The sequence below is a fragment of the Lissotriton helveticus genome, chromosome 3_1 (genome assembly GCF_964261635.1).
Source record: "Lissotriton helveticus chromosome 3_1, aLisHel1.1, whole genome shotgun sequence".
In the NCBI taxonomy this organism is placed as follows: domain Eukaryota; kingdom Metazoa; phylum Chordata; class Amphibia; order Caudata; family Salamandridae; genus Lissotriton; species Lissotriton helveticus.
This window is the reverse complement of record NC_136061.1, coordinates 1365922442-1365943904: the sequence shown is the minus strand read 5'-3', so window position 1 is coordinate 1365943904 and position 21463 is coordinate 1365922442. Positions and strand designations below refer to the sequence as shown.

Here is a 21463-nt window from a genome sequence, read left to right as displayed (position 1 = left end):
AATGTAAAAACAGCGTTACATTTGGGACCATGGGTACATTGGAAATGAATGCTCATACTTAGTGCACCACCACCGTGTGACTGCGTGAGTGATATGAAATGGGCTTACCCTATCCTTCTTAACGCTAAACGAAAACCTGTAAGTGGCAGAAAAATACCATAAACACTCAGTCTCAGTGTCAAAGTCGGCACTCAAATGAAAATAACCACACCAGCGTGGCGGCTTAACTCACCCTCGTTGAGGCATATATCGGTGACTGATTCTACAAAGAAAAAGACCATGATCAAAACTCCTGAAAAACCTTAAGCTGTCCGTTCAAAGAGACCATGGAAAACCGCATAACATAATGCATACCTGGATGATTACACTCTTCCACCGTATCGGTTCTCGTGGCGGTTGCCAAAAGTTTGGGTGCACCGAAATGATTGCCGTACTAATCGTCACGTGAACTTAGTGTAACCCAATGAAAACGCCTAAGGCGTCACAAAAACAACTAGAACGGCCCGCACACAATGGACGCGGCTTCACTTCCTGGTAACAATCCTCATCGATAGCCACGTGCTACTACGTGAACCAATCCTCATCTACCTCTAAATGTTGCCCTGAATTCAAAGCGCTTTATCAATAAAAGAAAATGAAATGTGATAACGAAAAATGTGTTACATGCAGTGAAAGGATACAGGGGGGAGACAATATTTTCGATCAACCAGAAGTACATTCAAGAACACATGGCGCGCAAATCAAGTGAATTTACAGAAAACACGAAAAATCTATTTTTTCATTTAACCCTTTGAGATCTTGTGTCCCCAACCTTTTGATCCAGTAGGTTTCTCTTTGTAGCAGAGATCTAGTTAGGTCTGTGCCCTCGAACTTTTCAACTTTTTCTAGGACTGAAAACTGCAGTTGGGCTATGCTGTGTTTAGCCTCCAGCCAGTGTGCTGCTAGGGGACTCTTTATGGATTGATTTCTGATTGTGCTTTTATGTTCCGAAATCCTGACTTTTATTTTACGCTCAGTTTTACCCACATGGAGTTTCCCGCATGGGCACTTTATGTAGTAAATCAGAACGTTGGAATTACAATCAGCGTTAAAAAATAACGATATGGTTTTGCCTGTTTGTGGATGGTGTATGGATGTGCCTGTAATAACATTATTGCAGTGAACACAATTGCCACATCTTTTCATTCCTTTAAAAGAGGAGATTTGTTTTTGTTTGAATTTGGGCGCCAAAAGTTCTTTAAGATTTTTGGACCTGGTATAAGCAAACATTGGCTTTTGCTCAAAGATTCCGTTAAATTCTCCTTCATTTTGTAGGAGTGCCCAATGTCTATTTACTATATTCTTTATCTTCTGGGAACTTGTAGAAAATCTTGAAACAAATACATGTCTTTCCATTTTCTGTTTCATTTTTTGATGTAACAAATTGGTTCTGTCGTACGTTTTGACACGTTCTCTTGTTTTATCCAGGATGTCTTTCGGATATCCTCTCTGTTCATATTTATTTTGTTGTATATCTAGATGTTTCTCCAAATCTGAATCCTTTGAACAAATTCTTTTAATCCTCAAGAATTGTGAGAGGGGTAAATTATTTTTCAAGTTCTGTGGGTGGAAACTTTGATACAACAATGCATTGTTTACGTCAGTTTCTTTACGGAAGACTTCTGTATGTATTTCTGAATTCTCTAAACTGATCGCCACGTCTAGAAAAGAAATTCTCTGATCACTGATGTTAGACGTAAACTGTATGTGTTCATTAAATTGGTTTAGTTGGGTCAATTTCTTTTCCAATAGAGCCTTCTCAGCGTTCCAGATGACAAAAATGTCGTCTATGAATCTACAGTACAGTACTGCATGATTTTTCCAATCTTGGTCCGTGTATATATGGTCTGCTTCGAATTTAGCCATAAATGTGTTGGCATATGCCGGAGCCCCGGCAAATCCCATAGAGGTTCCTTGTTGTTGTAGAAAGAAACGTTCTTCCCATTGGAAATAGCTGTGATACAAGCAATAATGAAGAATTTCCAAGATGAACACTTTATCAGCTCTGATTGAAGGTTGGCTCAGCAGGGCCCATTCTACAGCCTCTAATCCTCCCTGATGGGGGATGGATGTATACAATGATTTTACATCAATGGTACATAGTAGCATTTTGTTGTCTGTCTTTACTGTTTGTAATTTTAGAAGAAAGTCCGTAGTATCTTTGACATATGAGGGCCACTGTTGGACAAAAGGTTGTAGAAATTTGTCTATATAGAATCCGAGGGGTTCAAAGATGGTACCGCACCCTGTTACTATTGGTCTCATGGGAGGATTGTTAAGGCTCTTATGTATTTTAGGAAGCAGATACAATCGTGGTCTTCTCGGATGGTCTACTGTTAGAAATTGTTTCGTTGTCGAAGTGATGTGTCCTAGTTCCAAAGATTTTTCCAGAATGGTATACAAAGTGGTTTTGAGTTCGTTGATGGGATCTTTATCCAATGGTAAATACGTTAATCTTTCTGAAACGTGTTCTTCCACCTTGTCGATGTAAAATTTTTTATTCATCACAACAATAGCTCCACCTTTATCTGCTTTTTGGATCATAATAGCTGGATTATCTTGCAATGATTTCAAAATGTTCCTATCTTGTACGGATAGATTTTTCTTTTTACCTCTTGATAAGTTTGTTTTCTGAATGTCATTGCGTACTGATCTTTCAAAAGCATCTAAGATTTTGTGAGAAACTGGTGCTTGAAACTTTGACTTGGGACGGAATTCCAAGAGTTCTGTTTCTTCTTTTTGTGGGGTAGCGGGAACAACATTGGTAAAGAAGTGTCTCAATTTTAATACTCTCATGAATTTAAAGAGTGAAATTTCACAGTCCAAGTGATTGGTAGTGTGAGTAGGAACGAACCCTAAACCTTTGTTTAAAATCCTTGTTTGATGAGATGACAAAATGGTATCTGAGATGTTGATTACCAAATTTACTTCTGGCTCCTTGTTGCTGGTTTTTTTAAGGCTTCGCCTTGTTTTCCTGTTGACTTTGATGTTCCTGGTGGTTGACTGGAATCCGCGGCGTCGGATAAAAAAGGCTGCTTAGCACCTGGGGCTTGTGCTCCTCTTTCTTCAGATGGTTTAGAAGTTTCCGGCAAATGAGTTTGGACTGATGGTCTGTTTGCTGTTAGGTCTGAATCTGACACCAAGCTCTCTTCTGATGATACATTCGTCTTCCTTTTTGGAAAAACTCTTCGCTGGGCGTATACTTCAGCCCAAGTGTACACTTCTTGCAATTTATAATCTAATGTATCTCTTTTGAATCCTAAATGTAACACTGTTTTTACATTTGTTCAGATTCCAGGCCCCGGAGGAAGAGCCTCATTGGGCTCGAAATGCATCGGGCATCTCAATGAATAATGCAAGGATGATATGTTTTGTTGTGTACACTGTATAATTCTACAATCAAAGAGTACAGAATTGTAACAAACGATGAATGTTATTTTCAATGTATTCATTTCATTTCAATGTATTGAACGACTAAGTTATGTTGATGAAATTTGAAATTTTCCTTTGAAAATGATGAAGTTTTGAAAAAATAAACTAAAAAAGATTCGCAACAGTGCACAGTGGTCGGGTGTAATTCACTCGAGATAAGCAGTCACTGCCTCCCAATATCTGCAAATCTGTGGACACTCCCAGAGGGTATGGAAAGAGGAGCCCTCCTGCCCACACCCCTTCAGGCATAGAGAGTCTCCCACCCTTCTCATTTTGTCTATTAGACTGCGAGAATAATATGTTCTGTGGAGAATCTTCAGTTGTTTTAATCTAAATTGTGCATGTATCGCTATCTCTCTGGGGACCTGAAGAGCTTTTGTTCATTCCTCATCTGTGATGTCACTGAAGTCCTCCGTCCACTTTGCTCTCCTAGGTCCTAGTGGGTCCGGTGAATTATTTATCAACTTTTTATATATCACCAAGACCCCCTGTTTTGGGATAGGGTCTAGTATTACATGTCCTCCAAGGGGGAGGAGTTGGAGAGACCACATCCCTCCTGGATGTGCACTTAGTGTGTGCCCAGCCTGTAGTAAATAAATGTCTGAGACGCCGCCAGATCAAACTCCACACATCCCCCAAGTGCCACTCAACCAAAGCGGGGTAATATCCGTCAATATACCATGACTTCCGACGTGGGTCTCTGCTTCTGTCCAGGACTGGACCACAGTGGCCGTGTGGACGGGAAGAGTTCTCCTCCTCTTCCAGCTATACAAAATGGCTTCATTGTTTTTGCCTAGCATTGCCTTTGTCAACCCTATAGGCAGGTTCACCCCAGTCCACAAACACCCCCTCATTAATCACAAGCATCTGTGAGGCCCAGTAATGTAGTTTCTTTGGGACTGCTAGCCTTCATTATATATTCCTCTCTGTAGATTCTTCAAGGCGATCCGCGGGGTATCTCCGCTCAATAACCTCCGAAGCTTCTGACTCACTTGATTAAAGGTCAGAGGAAAAGGGAAGGGCGTGTTTTATAATCCATATAAGATTCTTGGTAGGGACATCATCTTTTGTAGGGCGGCTCTACCTATCAAGGTTAGAGGGAGGGTACGACAATGCGCCACATCCGACCTAAGTCGGTCTATTTGAGGAGCAAGGTTACGTTTCATAAACTGCTGATCTCTGGTCACAAAGATGCCCAGGTATTTGAAGGCCACCAGTTCGATTGGAGCCGCACACTGGCAGCAATCTAGGAGGAGAACCCGACCAGGGGAAAACCACTGATTTGGCCCAGTTTTTTCTGTAGCTCGAGTAACTACCAAACAGCTTGAAGATGTGGAGGATACGAGCCATTGAATAATGCGGTCTTGATACATACAGTATTATGTCATCGGCGTATAGGGAGATACGCTCTTCCCATCCTTCACTTGATAGTATTCCCCATATCATTGGGTCGGTCCTAATCCAGGCTGCCATTGGCTGCAGTACAAGGGCAAAGATAAGGAGGGACAGCGGGCACCCCTGTCTGGTGCCTCGACCAAGTGAGAAGGGTGCTTATAATGCTCCATTCAATTACTCTTGCCAACTGGCCTATTTACAGGAGCTTTACCCAGGTGCAGAACTTTGGCCCAAAGCTAAGTCTGGCCAGGACAACAAATAAGTATGGCCATTCAATACTGTTTAATGCCATAAAGGCATCCAGTGCCATCAGTGCTATTTACGCCGTGTATGGTTGGGCCATCGTATGTAACACTCCGCATAGCCTTCAAGTTATGACGAGTGCTTCTGTCTGGCATAAACCCTGATTGATCGATGTGAATAAGTGAGGATCGAGCTGATGTCAGTCTTGCCGCCAGTACTTTAGCAAGTACTTTTGCCTCCATGTTTAGCAGGGATATGGGCCTATATGAGTTGCATTATTTAGGAGACTTTCCCGGTCTTGCGTTCTGCCCTCACCCGCTCCAGAGTTTTGCGGACTCTCTAACTGCTCCTCTCAAGGCGGCAGGTCCAATTCCGTAACACCCAGGGGTTCTGTTCAGCTGTCCGGGAACTGGGGAGTGCCGATTAAGTCGCATTATGATTGACAGATGTTTAGGGGTTTAGAGTATGGCGGTTGGAGGAGCAGACTTGATTGTGGCCATTCCTCTCGGCTGCAAGCCATGCCCCCCGCTACTAATATTCTTAACAGTGGTGGACGTTGGTCTGAACCGTTACACTGTTACCAACTCAACATCTTCGAAGAGTTAAAAAGGCTCCACATTGTGGTGTCTTCATTGATTGTCCTAACGCTAGAATAGTTCTCCGCTGCTTACAGGGAACATGGATAATATAGAAAGATCATATGGAACCGGAGTCATGTAGGATACAAGGTTGGAAATGTGGATATACATTGGACCACCGCCAAACACCTATCAAAGGCAAGATTTTACTACATTTAGACTGTTTAAAAAACTTTAATCAAAATTACTTTGCGCTGCCTATAATATCAAGGTAAATAACATTTGTCATATGGAATAAATCCACATACGCCTTACTTAATAGAATAATTGCTATGCGGAGAGTCAACCAATAATGTTTCACATGTAAGCATTTATAGCTCCTAAGCAATAGGCCCTAGTTTAAATCTGCTCTTATGGCCCACGGTATCCTAAAATGGAATTGTTTAAATTGCCTTAAAACCAAACCTAAAGCCTGAGCATAAAAGGTTTTTGCAAAGTTATTTTAAAGTAAATTCAGAGGATAAATTAACAATTCTGGGTGTTTCTGTATACACTGATGTTTGTTCAGGAATGCTCCCTCTTCATATGCTATGAAACCAAAGAAGATGCTTCAAAGGCAGATTGTCTGACTTGCTGCAGACTTGCTGTGGCTTCTGAACCTGCCCATCTGACAAGGCAGAGACCCTTAACAATAGAGGAAGGGGGAAACCCAAAGGGTACATTCACTTTTTTCCTCTTCGTGTGCTGCATTGTGTTTTTCATCTTAAGATATTTCCTTGACATTACTTGAGGACTCCCGCTCCTCCTATGTCTTATTTGACCTTGCATACCATGGCAACCAGAAGAAGAGTGGATAGTTAAGGGCAACGTCCTTCATCCTCTGTGTTTGGATCTGTTAGAGGATTATTGCTAGGGCCGGGACCCCTGCTTCTTTCACTCCCTCTTACTTCAATGTTTGACCAACAGTCCTGACCCCCTTCTCCTTTATAGCAACCTAAATACAATTCTTCCATAGAATCACTGCTGACTCTCTCTTCAGCTTATATAATTGGGCTTCAGCTTGTCTCCCGAGGTTGAGCTTTGTTGCTCCTGGTACATGCATATAGTATTCTCCAGTTGTCCAACCATGTCCCCAGGAGTTGGGCCTCTGTCACTTCAAGGTAGACCCGTATAGTGTATTAATTGTGAACCCCAGTGATTGCCATCAGTCTGTGACAGATCACCCTAAAGATGTTAAGCATGTGCATGCATGATTGGCTCAGATTTCACACTCGCCAGAACACTTAATGCTAGAATGTCACGTTTAGAGCATGCCACCTACTTGCTTTTGTCATTGCTCAACTTTTGTTTTCCATGTTTTTTCTTCCTGGTAAATCCGTTTGCAAGGCCTCTTGCAAGGTCTCTTACTCAAGGTTGGGACAAAAACACTCCAATTTTTCCTCTATTAGTTCCTTCCAGTATATTTTCATTAAATATTTCCTTGTGGCATTAAGTATTAGCTTGCCTCATAATGCTTCATTTAAATATTGCTGCTCAATGCAGCCCCCCTCGGAATTCACTGTGAAATATACATCATATCAAACCCAATTTCTCATTACTAGAGTCAGACCAACTTTACAGAGAAATGAAGAAAATATGCAACAATTCCCCTTAAAAAAACTGGGTATGCAGAAACAAAGGTGATATTAAATCTGTGAAGTTTCATAAATGCCCCAAATAGTGAGAAAACAACATAAGTTCGTAAGCATTGCAATTCTTTCCAACATCCCTGAATGTTTAGAAAGCAGGTGAATTTAAATATGTTGAGTCTCTCTCAAGCACGTCTTTGCAGCTAGATTTGTAAGTACCTGGTTAAGGGTGTCGTGTTGCTCTTGTTCCCCGGTCTACCTCATGTACTGAACTGTCAGCAGCTGATCGCCATATTAATTTTAGGATCTCTACACCTTTATAGGTCTTACCTCAGACCTCCGTTTGAATGTTTGTACACCTAACCAAGCCCAAGAGCTTACTACATTTCTAGGAGTCTCTGGGTGACTGTGACTTGGACGACTGGTTGTCTTCAGTACATAAGATTATGATGCAGGTGTCCACTTTTTAGTCCTGCTTGCAATTAGTTTGCTAGTTTATATTATCAGATGAGATTGTTGCTCACTCTCTGACCTGCATAATTCCATTGTTTTTTTTATATATATATTTTTATTAACAATCATTGACATTCCCATTCAGTACTGAGAATTTGGTAGGTATACTTACAGTGGAGACAAACAGTGATCGTTAATAAAACATTACTTTCCATTGGAAGCTATGGGGTGGAGGCATCAGTCAATTCCCCGGGGTGGGCTACAAACATCCCCCCAGTAAGTGTTCCATGGGTCCCAAATTTTGGACCATTTTCGGGGGCAGCCGCAGGCCATGTAGACTGTCTTCTCCCTGTACATGCACCAATCGAGGTCTTTTTTCCATTCAGCAATCGTAGGTGCGTGCACAGCTCCCCAGAGCTGGACTATATTTCTTTTGGCTATCGTAAGCCCCAGGGTGACCCATTGTGTTTGGTGACCATTTAAATCAGTGAGTTCCCAAATGTTGAGTAGGCATCTGCGTGCCTCCGGGCTAAGAGAAATTGCTAAAACCTCGCTGACTACTTAATTTCTGTTCTGCCATTAGGATTGGATGTAAGTGTAGTCCCAGATGATGTGCATAAATGTGCTTAGCTGAGTGCATCCCCTCCTGCAGTCCCCTCCTCCATGCACCCCTATATGTAACAGTTGGGGCATAAACCCTGTGGAGGATTTTGAGCTGTATCAGTCGTAGGTGCGCTGGAATGCTAACTGTTCTCAGGAAGGAAACCGCCTCCTGCCACTCCTCATCGTGCATTTCAATACCGTCACTCATCCATTTTTCCTGTAGTGTGTGGAGTGGGTTTGCCATGTTATTAATCAGTTTTTTATATATTCGAGAAATGATTTTCTCCGGTATGACAGTCGAGTATTCTGTCTTCTAAGGGAGAAGCATCAGGAGGGGACGACCCCACCGGAAGGAGCGATCGAAGTAAGTGTCGCACCTGCGCGTAACGAAAGTGTTCCGAGTCTACTAGCTCATATTGTTGGTGAAGTGCCGCAAATTACTTTACCTCGCCCATGACCCAGAGATCCCTGACGCCTGAGAGCCCAATAAGTTCCCACTTTTCAAATCCCTTTGATTTCCAAAGGTCACCCAGCCCCTTGGAGTACCACAGTGGCGTTGCTAGAGAGTCTTTTCCCACATCGCAGTGACCCATTGGCTGCGTGCCAGATGTCAGTAGAATGTTTAGTAGGGCCCGTATGGTGATATCTACCTGGTTTTGAATATAGCACCCAATCGTAGGTCCCCCTGGGAGGAGCCACCTGTCCACATTATAGCCGGGCTCATCTGTCGGCCATAAATACCATGGTTGATCGCTGCAAGGTGCGTTTCCCAGTAATAGTGTTTTAATGTCTGGTAGGCTGATTCCACCATCATACCAGTTGAGGGTTGGTTTTTGCAGCGCTATTCACGGTTTTCCGTCCCACAGGAGATCTCGCTGGAGCCCCTCCATTTCTTTAAAATGAGTTGGGGGTAGCAACATCATTTTAAAAACTGCTTTGCCCAACAGAGGGAGAGGGAGCGCCTTCCAGCTTGTTATATCTCGTTTGAGTCTGTGCAGCGGTGGGACGAGGTTACGGGTATAGCGGAGCGTACGGTCTAGAGAGATGTAAATTCCCAGGTATTTAAAACCGTCCGTTGCAATTTGTAGTGGGCAACCTCCCGGTGTTTGGGGTGGGTCTTCCCTGAGGGTATAAAGAGGGGATTTTTGCCAGTTTTACTCTGAATCCGGAGTATCTTCCAAATATAGCCCAGATGTCAAATAGCAATCGTGGACCTCCTGGGGGAGGCAAGATACAACAGAATGTCATCTGCATAAAGGGAAATACGATCTTCCCAGTCTGGGGACCATCGGAGTCCGCAGATGACTTGATCTTTCCTGATCCTGTTGTAAGGGGCTCAAGGTACAGGGCAAATAACAGGGGAGATAGGGGGCATCCTTCGCGTGTCTCCCGACTGAGATGAAAGGTGTCTGTTTTTTTTGTTGTTGACTACAACTTGTGCAATGTATTCATGATATAGGTGGCGTACCCATTGTATAAAACCTGGCCCAAACCCCATCTTGAGTGTTGCGAAGAGATAGGGCCATTCTAAGATATCAAACGCCATGGTGGCATCCAGTGAGACAATTACCGCCTGCTCTTGTATGTGGATCGCTCTGCCCAGAACACCATGGACCCAATCTATTCGGCGCCGTTTTCTGTGCAGCATAAAGCCAGATTGGTCTGGATGTAATTGGTCCCCTATAATTTTCACCAACCGATTAGCCAATAATTTGGCCAGGATTTTGGGTTCCACGTTTTGGACCGAAATAGGGCGATACAATGCATACTCAGTCTTAGGTTTACCTTTTTTATGGATGGTAGTAATAGAAGCCAATCTCTGGTAGTTCGGTAACAGACCCTGCTTTTGGCTATCGTCGTACATAGCTATCTGAAAGAAACAGGTTAGTATTAGATTCCTTACCTTAGAATACCCCCAGGCGTCAGTCTGGGTCCAAAAAGTTTTGCGTAGCAGTACCCCTGCGCGTCGGTAGGGGTCGTCTGCGGCTCCGCATCCGTCGTTGGCGCCAGGATGACGTCACCGGAGTACTTGGATGCCGCCCTCGCGCGCTGACTTTCAGTTCTTTTTTTCCGCGCCAGCAAGCGCCGATCCGGAAAAAGTGGTACCCTTTAGTCATTTTTGACTAAACTTTTTTGATCCTTTTGATCTGTTTTTCGTGTCGAACGACTCCATCGGTGCCGGTAGGAATGCCCGGGTTCAAACCCTGTGCCGACTGATGTTGGTTACCGACACCCATCGCCGGTGCCTGTATTGCTTAGGGGCCGACTATGATGACAAGTCGTGCCCCGACTGCCGGGCCGTGACGTCGAAAGCTAGGCGGGAGCGGTCCCGTGAGCGCCTCAAACTCCGGCAGTCGCCCTGCGCCGCTCGAGGTCACGGTACAGGAGGAGGTCGAGGGACCGGTCGCGGGCCGGAGTAATCGCAGCTCGGTGAGTCGACACCACTCGTCGGGCTCCAAGTCCTCAGGTAAGAGGCACAAGAAGTCAAAGAAGCAACACCGCTCTTCTGAATCCCCGCGACGTGGCCGGGGGTTCGGGCGACACTGCCGGAGCCGCAGACGTCGCTACCTGCTCCATATCCGCCGGTCCCTGGGCAGAACGCGACGCCGGAGGAGATCGATGCCTTCCTCATGGCCATGAGGTCGCTCGCTCCTCTGTCTGGTTCCGCGGTGTCTTCGGGCCCCGCGTTCCCGACTGGGAGCCCAAGTGGGCCGGGTGCTTCGGCTCCGGCGCCGTCTGTTGCTTCGGCCCCGGTGCCGTCAGCGACTTCGGTCCCGACGCTGCAGGGCCCTGCCGGATCCGGGTCGCTGCTGGTCGACCTAACGACCCCTCCGCTGGCATCGACTCCTAGGGTGTCGCCCCCGACGTTGTCCCCGGACGACGTCGTCCCCGGATGACGTCGTCCCAGATCTCCCCCCTCGATCCGGTTCCGACGTCGGAATTGTATTGCGAGAGTTATTTCTTCTGAAGTCAGGGCGCTATCGAGGAATCTGGCGAAAGACTGGGGGGGAGAGATGTCTCTAAGGAGTTCAGTAGAGTCGTCTTCATTGTTTGGGGCTACGGAGGTGTTAGACGGTGCGGAAGTGTTCAGCAATTTGGTTAACAATTTCCTGTGGGTCCATGAGGGGGGGGATGTTCCGGCCTCCCGAAACTCAGGGACCAGTCTTCTGGCCCACACTTTTTTGTCAAGCCAATTAGCTTCCATACCTAGTCACCCAAGTCATAGATTCTACCCAACTTGTCCCGCCCCGGGGTTTTGGCCTTCTCAGTCACTAACGCCCTATAACTATCCTGCTTAAGGCGAAGTGTGTGGAGCGCCTCGGGTGTGATGTCGGTCTCCATATCTTGTTCTAGCCAGTAAATCTCAGCCTCAGCGTCCGAAATGTCTTTACGTTTTTCCTTTTATTACCGTGAGATGAAAGACAGGGCTTTGCCTCGGATTACTGTCTTAAAGGCCACCCACAGTGTTTGAGGCGATTCCACTGGTCCCTCATTCTCCCTAAAAAAATAGTCTAAGGATTTGATCAGATCTTTACGAATTTTGGGACCCAGGGATACCATGGGTTAATGGATGCAATCCTCCCCACTTGTGTGTGACTGAGAACTATGTGCACCCAAAGTGGGGAGTGATCAGAAATTCCCCTAGCCAGGTGTCTAATTTCCTGAATATATGTAATTTGTGGTCCGGGGACTAATATGTAGTCAAGTCGAGAGAGACTAGCATGTGTGCCAGAGTGAAACGTGTGTTGTATTTTATCGGGGTTATATGTCCTCCAGCCATCAACAAGTCCCATGGCCTCAAAGTCAGGCAACCAGCGGGATGACTGTCCCAGCACACGAGGGGGGTGGAGATCTAGCGTGCCTGAGATTACCGAATTGAAGTCCCCTCTGAGCACTAACAACCCATCCAGCAGTGCTAATAGGATGGTGCTGAGGTCGTTTGAATGTAGTGGCCTGCAGACCCGGTAGAACATAAATTGACATGAGTGTAATGGTTTGGCCCTCCCAAGTGCCCGTGACCCCAAAGTACCTGCCCCGGTCATCAATCCAAGTGGAGGTTGCTGCAAGAGGAGATGATTTCTTGATCATAATACCCGCTCCACGTGAGCTAGATGTGAAGCCAGCAAGGGCTATCACAGTGTATCCGTATCTGTGCATTGCCTTGCATGAGTTCCCTACTAAGTGAGTTTCTTGAAGCATGACAATATCAGGTGCAAGTCGTCTGATGTGCTGGAGCACCATACTATGTTTTATTTTGTCCCCAAGCCCGTTAACATTCCAACTTAATAGTTTAGTACTTTTGTCCCACTGCACACACATTTGAGCCTAGATACATTTCTGTCTTATTGTAACCAAATCAGCCTGTACTTTCAATGAGAAACTCAATCTAAATAAAACAATAACCCACAACCCCACGCAGCCCCCCAACCCAACTACCCCCCACCAACCCAACTACCCCCCACCCTGCGTCCCTGCACTCTGAGTGTAGAACTGCCCGTTGAAACTTGCAGAGTGCCTGTCGCCCAAACTGGTGAAAGGAAGAAAAAGTTGGGGTATGACACCCGCCCATTGCCCTCACTCATTCTAAGTACAGTTACATAGAACCCAGCCTACTAGCATGATGATCGTCCAGTCGGTTAGGGCCCATGATAGGAGAGCCCCTTCAAGTCCCACAGGTGTATACAACACCGGCAAGGGAGTCCGCCTTGGCAAAGGTGTAGTCGCTGATCGAGGCCAATGTCAGTCACCGTTGCCGAATCTCAGAGCGGTCTCCACGGTTGTTACCCAGGATCACGGTCTACCTGGCTGTCTAGCCACTCAGAAGCTGCATCTGGTTGTTCGAAGAACCAAGTCTATCCTCCTGCCTCCACTCTCAGTTTCGCCGGGAAGAGCATTGCGTATTTGAAACGAGGGTCTCTAAGTTGTTTCTTCGCTGTTTGGAATGATCTTCTCTGCCTCTGTACCATCAGAGTAAAGTCTGGATAAAAGGTTATTTTTGGATTTTTGTAACGGAGGGGGGGGGGGGGGGGGGGGGCGGACAATCCCGCATTTTTAAGGATGATGTCTCTGTCTCTAAAGTTTAATACCCTCGCTAGTAGAGGACACGAAGGAGCCCTCGGTCGACCTCCCGGGACTCTGTGCTCCATTTCTAATACAAAGAATTTGCGGAGTCCTTTAGGCTGCAGATGTTTCAGAATTAAGTCTTCCACGAAGAGGTCCGGAGATTGTCCCTCTGCCTTTTCCGGGACCCCCAGTATACGTATATTATTTCTCCTGAGGCGCCCTTCATAGTCATCCTGTTTAAGCTCTCTAAATTTGCGAAACGCCTGCATGTCGCGTACATTTTCTTGGAGCGGTGACACGTCTTCCACGAGACTTGCTGTGGTGATTTCAATGTGCTTAATCTTTTCAGTGGCCTTGGTGAGGTCGTCCTGAATTAGTTTGAATTCAATTGAGAGGGTGTCCATTTTGTGTTCTAAGGAGGTTCTGATTCCTGCAATGGCCTCCATGACGTCTTTTTATGTAAGTTCCTGACTCTCCCCTCCGGGTTCACCCATCGTCCGGCTCCTCCATTGCGAGTCTTGGACTATGTAGCAGTCAAGTTTGTTCGATTGAACCGTTTTGTGGCCTCTCGGACCGGATATCTTCAATTTCTCTGAGGTTGCCATTCAGTGGGCTACTGACCGTGACCAGCCTGACCCCCCTCTCCTTCAAAGTGCAGCGCAGGCCGACTGGTGGAGTGTGGAATGCCAACAGATTCGGGTCTCCCCGCCTGACTGTCCAGTTATGTACGTTGGTGAGGTCTCACAACGCCCGCTGAAGCAGTCTCTTATGGCAGATTAAGGAGCCCACTGGTTCGGAGACCCACAAGGGGGGCTAGTCCTTTGTGGGAGGCTCAGTGGGAGTAACTCTGGTCCAATATCCCCAGGGTCTTGTGGCCTGGGAGGGGTATGTGCGTCTTCTATCTGTGCCGGGGGAGGGCCCCAATCACTTACCCGTCCCACTGCAATGTGTGTGGGGGGGTGGGAGGTCAGCGAAACACTCACAATGGGCGCCAGTCCGCAGCGTCGGCCTGGTGGTCCTCCTCGCTGCACCGTCCTTGTTTGAGAAGGCAAATCTTCATCATGTCGGGTCCCCGGGGACTTCAATTTTGGTCCAATCTGCAGGCTTCCTCGTCCAGAGCTTCCGGCGGATCATCTCCGCCTCCTGAGTCTATCAGCTTGGTAGATGTCTTCGCCTGGCAGGCCTAGCATGGCCTCGGATTTGCGCCGGAAAACCGTCCATCCTCCCTCTTGTCCCAGCCTCGACCTGTACTCCAGGCCCCGGCTAGGATGGGTGAGAGGGCCTCACTGTAGCGGGAGTTGTAGCTTCGGCTACGTACCTCCGAGTGACACCGGAGTGCCTAGAAGAGAATTGGCGCCCCTTCTGGTTCATGGAATCCGGCTTGGCTCTCGGATATGTGTGGCGGATAGTTGCGGGGGAGACGACATGGGCGGAGCTCGCGGTTTAAGCGACCTCCATGCTGCGCCGCTTGGCCACACCCCTCCATTATCTTTTCTAATGTTTCTACACACTTTCATTCTTTTGAAAAGTTCAGACCGAGGTAGACAATTTGTAGTTGTTTCCAAATTGTTTACAACCGCTGCAGGGTAATAAAATCTGTTTTTTTCTGCAGAAAACTCTGTGCTGCAGATTGACGGTCACTGCTCTTCAACTACTTGTCACTTTATGGCTCCCTTTAATTATCGCCCAGATTTTTAAATCCTTGTAAAATGCTTCCTTTTCAATATATGTGAGAGCTCATCACCTTCTCACAATACAGTCCTGCTACTCGGCCTATAAATCTTATGTACTTGTTTTGTTGTAAAATGCTCTGTTGCATCTCAGGGATGATAATAAACTTTATTGCGTGATTAATAAAAACCTTTGCAATTACTCTATAAAAAAAACTGGAGGAGATACATGATCAAGAGTTTTACAAAAACTGATAAAAGCAGTAAAAAGAGTTAAAAATGAGGAAGAAATATCCGTGCAAATAGGTACAGTACATTGGATTTGTATAAAAAAGCCATTCAGCAATTACTGAGTCTTTGGTGATCAAAAGAGAATTTTCTTAAAGTGCAAAAGCGGGTCTTTTTGAATAAAGTTCAATCACTAGCCGCTGGATTTTGGATCGTGTTAACTGTTTTCATGACGCGCACTGGTCTGCAGGCTAATTGGATATCTTCTCCCTTAAAGCTGATCAGCAGAGCTTGTCTGCGAGTTCGCACACCACTTTGGTTCCAGAGCTGTGTTAGTTGGCCCCTTCGGGCTCTATCTATGCTTTACAGCTACATAACGAGTGCAGAACGTCCTCCTTTGGGTTGTCGCAGAGCCTACAATTGGGGTTGGACTCCAGGCGTTTCCATGGGGGGAGATGTACTTTTGACGGAATTACCCCATGCTCAACCGCAGAAAATCTTCCTTCACCTTCCTTGAGAAGCAGGTGCTGAAGTATGGCTGAGGTAGGGCGCTGGTGTAGCCTTGGATCACGAACCACCCGTGGGATCTCCTGGTTAGTGCTGCTTTGTTTTCTTCCATGGAAAGTATTTTCACAGATTTGTTGACCAGGCGCTTAAAGCACTTATGTGAACAACTCGAGTCCCAGAGGTCTTTCAGTGCAAGGGATTTTACAGCTGCTTGGAGGTAAACCATTGCAGGGGAACACTTGTTTGTCTTCAGCTCTTTCCAAAGGTGGGCGTTCAGGGAGTCTGTTTCAGCGTTCTTTACCTTATGCCATCATTTTACATATGCGCCCTTGCGTGCAATTTGCTGCGTCTGTAAGCCGAACTCCAGCCTTAACTGTGCTGGGAAAGTGTACGGAAGGAGTGTAAAGAGTATTCGGAGTGTTTTACTGACCATGTTGTCTAAAGTGTCCTCGTCTCTCCCTCTCATGCATTCACTGCCATATGTTATTGATGGTAGCAGTTTTGCGCGAAATATGTCCAGCAAGGGGATTAAGTTTGGGCCCGATATTTTGTTCTTGATACTTTTTTAAAGCGATGGCCAGTGAAATCCCTCTGTTTTTTAATGTTGTTACTTGTAGCTGGAATGAGCCGTTGGAGTCAAAAATTATCCCCAGATATTTGTATTCTTTTACTGTTTCCATTTTAAGGTCATGCAGAGACCATTGAAATGTTTGCTTTTTTGATTTTTGGTTAAATACCATCACCTTCGATTTTTCTGTATTTATGTTCAGGCCGTTTTTTCCGGAAAATGTACTTGTTGTATTAATAAGGTGTTGCAGGCCTACTGGGGTGTGGCTTATTAGTATCAGATCGTCCGCATATAATAAGTTCGACAATGTAAGACCCCCTAACTTTGGGGCATGATGGTTGCAATTGTCCAGATCTTTTGAAAGGTCAGACATGGTCTCAGGGATGTGTTTGCAGTGTAGAGAATGAATGAATAAATAAATTGTTAGGGTTTGAGCTGATTAATAACCTTTCTGCTATAGGTGTAACAATCCTCAACAGTGACTTTGCTTTTTTATTTTTACTAGGAGCTAAATTCGAGGACTTTGCCAATTAAAGTAGTGATCTTCTGTAACCTTTGTACTAGACCTCCCGATGTCCATCCATGTCACTAATTTCGGGCATTATCAAGCTTTATTCAAGCCAGACACCATAACTGTTGACTGTGCCCAAATCGCGATGTTCAATTTACATTTGTTTCATGTGATTGCATTTTTTTGTCTTTTGCAGGTATTGCTATTAAGGAGTCTGCGAAGGTTGGTGACCAGGCACAAAGAAGACTGATGAAAGGTGTGGACGACTTAGACTTCTTTATTGGCGATGAAGCAATAGACAAACCAACATATGCAACAAAGGTAATTTAGAATAAAATGTTACATTTCAGCTTAATTTGAGTATACCGTTTTAGACTTTACTCTTCTCATAGTATTGTTTATTTTTAAACCATTTGCCTTGGGTTTAAAAAAAATATGACAAGCCAATAGCTGATGAGATCGTTAGTTACCATTTCTTCACCATTATTGTAGCTTTGGTGACTGCTGTTCTGCAGCTGCTGAAAGTCTGTTGCTCCTTTTTCCTCAACAACTCTGGTCTTTGCACAGGGTACACGCAGAATGCAGTCTGACCAAGGGCATAGGTACACTATTCAAAAGTATTTTCTCTTCAAGCTACTAAAAATCAAAACTAGCAAAGTTTTTGCCTCCGTGTGCACAGTATCAGCCATCTAGCATGTAGGAGAGTAGGGTCTGCTATCCTATGGTCACCCCAAATTTTTGCTTTTTGCTTCACTGGTTTATGACTTAATGTGGCTGTGGGCCTGCTAATCAGACCCACAGCCTGCTGTTCTCTCTCTAAATTGTTACCCATGCACTTTAGGTGCATAACGAAATTGGAACTGGTTCACCTTATTGGCCCCTGTAACAGTGTACCCAGGTACCCAGGGCATAGGTGCTTCCAAGGCCTACCAGGGGCTGCAGCACGTATTGTGCCACCCCTGGCCTGGCCTCCATATTTGACACAACTGGCTAATCACTCAGCTGTGGTAAGTCGGTGTAATCACCCCTTACTTAGGTGTAGTATGCCTATACCTAACCATAAATGGACAGATATGTCCCTATCAGCCACTCCTATGGAAGGCCTCATCAATCCTGGAGGCAGAGTGCTTGGGAATATGTGGGATAGTACTCTGGCATGAGCTGAGCCTGTCTGCAGCTTTCGGAACCATGTCCTTTAGCTGTTTCATGATACTGCCATACCATATACTCTTAAGTGCATTATGAACCTCGCGGTTAAATGCTATCTTTGGTTTGGCTTTATCAAAACATGTCGAGTAAGGTGTCATACGAATTGGAATACTACCCCCTCGCCAGTTCTGGCGACGGGGGTAGCATTCCACCCTTCTAGAGGGACACGACATGTACCTAGCCTGAACCCCGGTTAAAGTTAAACAGAGCCTCAGCATCACAAAATGGATGCTGCCACCACAGACACAAGTCTAACCTCCTGCTGCTGGGAGTCCTTCCAGCGAGGGCAGCTTGGACAAAGGGTTTCCTGCCTTGGGAGGTGCTAGCACCACCCCAGACAGGATTTTGTGTATTGGGTAGGACAGGGCTGAATAGAATCAGACATGCCTGGGGCTCACAAGGTGTCCCTGTGCATAGGCCAGTTCAAACCGGTGCTGGGGCCTTCCAGCCCCAGTCCTAGCGTGAAACTGGATAAAGGAAAGGGGGTGTAACCACCCCCCTTCCTGGTTCCACCCAGAGGAGGGACCTAGTAGGTGATCCGGCCCCCCAGATTCGAATAAAAGTGGGAGCTGTGTCCTGAGACTTCAGATCATCCTGAATCAACTTGAAACTAAGAAGACGACTGGACTTCGACATTCTGCTGCCCAGAAGACTGAAGAGCATCTCCCTTGTGGCCTAGGAGTGGCCCCCCTGTGAACACAGGCACCATCCAGCAACTCGACGTCTGCTTTGCCGCCGCCTCCCGCCAGGGCCCGAGCCCAGAGCCTGACAAGACCCAGACACCCAGACTTCTCACAGCCCGATCCACAGCCCCTGCAAAGAAGGGACCCGTGGAGGCACCGAGAGACGTGGGACCGGACCTCTTGAAAGACCCCCGAGAAGCTGACTGCGCAGTTTCCGAGGCACCCTCGACACTGCTTTGGGGTTTGAGAAGCCCCAACCTCGAGCAGCCCTTGCACCGAAGATCAGCCCCCCAGCATCTCCACGATCTGCGTGGGGCCCTTTTGCACCGTGCCACTCGACGCGCCATCCGGCCACTTGACACGTGGCTAGCGGCCATCTTGGCGACGAAAACGACAAACTACACCGCTGGTCTGGTTGCTCCAGATTGGCCCTTGCTCCCCTAAAAAGGAGCACCCGTTCTGACCTTGCTGGTCTGAGTGAGAAGCTTGAATCACTTCCTGCGTGGCTTGCTTTAGCCAAGGCCTGTTTGCTCCAATCAAGTTGCCGACACCGCCATCAGCGAGAGCCTACGTGGGACAGCTCGTGACCGACTCCTGGACGTCTTTGACCTCTTCGTGTCCACGTGGCTGCAGAGACCATCTTCACGACATCACCTGTTTGCACCCGACATCGCCTGGTTCCTTCCTGGTTCCACAGTAGTCACTGGCTAGTGACTTTGAACATTGTCCCCTCTGCTTTCAGGTCTTCACCTCTTCAGATCCACCCTTGGATCCACCGGAACCCTTCACATCGAGCCGCCTGCAGCATCTTCAGCTCCAAGCACCATCGACCTGCGTGACGAAACCAGACACTACTTCCACCCTGTGCACCCGCTTCCTGTGGGTGAGGTAACTCAGCAACGCCGGTGTTCCCACACTGGTATACACCTCTAGTGTCTGTGTCTAAAGTTTCATCCTTCTAGGTCACTCGGAAGGTTCCTTAATAACTAACTTTGTAACTTTTACGCACCATTGACATTGCATTGGTAAAGCGTGCACTTTCCGCACTGCACCCGAGTCCCGCGGGCCTTTCCCGACTTCTTCACTGCTAGTCCCGAACAGCTCCAGCGATTCCCCAGGCCCTAGGCCTCTTCACTTTCCCCATAGTGGTTCTTATACCACTATTTTAGTATATGGTTTAGGTGGCCCCTAGGGCTCATCCATAATTGTGCAACTTTTGTATATTTAAACTGTGGGTTTTTTTTAACGCATTTGCTTCTGTGCTCATAAAGAGTATCGTGGTTATTTGTATAAATAAATCTATATATATTTTCAATATATATCTGTGTGGTGTCCTTTCATTTGGTATTCAAGGGATTGTGTATGGTAAAACAGCTTGCTTCACATGCCTTTACAGAGTTTAGCCTAAGACTGCTTAGTCCATGCAACCCCTAGCATAGCTTGTCTATAAGGTTGACTTTACAACGTGCACCATAAGGGTTGCTTGGCATGGTACAAGGTGATCACTAGAACTAGTGAGCATCATTTACCAGGCCAACTACTCACATAGCAGACAACTGATATGTTCATGCAGAATTCGGTTAGTTATCTGGTTCCTTAGTCTTCTAGGATGAAAAATAGTCCTGCATCTGCTTGGTCACCCATGTAAAATCCATATATGCTCCGTTACCCCAACAAGCAGTGTCAATCCACTTGTATATTTTTACAACCTCGTTATGATGGCAAACGTCTAGTGAGGTGCCTCCACCAACACTGTGGCCATAGGTTGCACATGCAACCAACTCCTTGCTATTCGATTGAGGGGGTTCACTACAGGGATGTCAACATCAGTGCTGTGTGGGACCGATCTGATATCAGTCTTGTGTCCATGTACTATCTATAAAGGAGTAGCAACTGTGTAGTTATGGGTGAGTTGCTCTTTCCATCGAAAACTTTATCCGATTTGTTTAGAACCTTGGTCATTGTAGACTGATCTGCATCAAATTTGGCACCTTTTTAGGTTATGACTGTTTAGGTCTGCAGTGCCAATTTTTGCTCACAAAAAACAAGTTAAAAAAGGGGTAGAAGGTGAAAGGCAGAGGTGCAAAAAGGAGTTTGCCCATTTTAGCTTCTATAGTGAATTTTGCTTTCAGCCACATCAAAAATTGCTAAACAGATTAGACCAAACATCATGAAGGTAGAACTTTACTTTGAAAGCGTGCCTTTTGTGGCCTGTTTTAAATTTGTTCAGTGGTTTTTAAAATATTGGCATTTAAAAAAAGGTGCAGGATGGGCTTGAAGGCTTTTATGTCTTAGTTGAAAAACAGTTTAATTGTTTTATGTTGGCACCATTTTACAAATGACAGTTGGTAGACGATTAGTATTTTTTTAAAATATACATTTTTAAAGATTTTTAATAAAGTACAGAACAATTCATGAAAGTCCAGTAAGATCATTCATAGTCGTGTAGCATTAGTATATACACAGACTAGTGCTTTGTATTAGGTGACTTTTATGGTTCATTTCATCTCGGTGCTACAAAAGGTTCATATTATTAAGTAGCCTTTCTTTCTCAGTTTCTTGTTTTCAGAGGATACTACAGCATCCCAAATAGTAGAAGTAATTCCAAATAAATGTCCCACATATAAAAAGTGCTGAGATTCGCACATAGAC

The 21463-nt window shown here is 45.8% G+C and overlaps 1 protein-coding gene across 1 annotated transcript in view; it reads left to right on the top strand.

Annotated features, from left to right (window-relative positions):
• The window catches only part of ACTR3 (actin related protein 3), a 431810-nt gene that overhangs the window by 196796 nt on the left and 213551 nt on the right, over nt 1-21463 (top strand). Inside the window, exon 3 of the mRNA XM_078682010.1 lies at nt 17116-17240. Coding sequence (XP_078538136.1) covers nt 17116-17240 — 125 coding nt within the window. The remainder of the gene's footprint in view (nt 1-17115; nt 17241-21463) is intronic.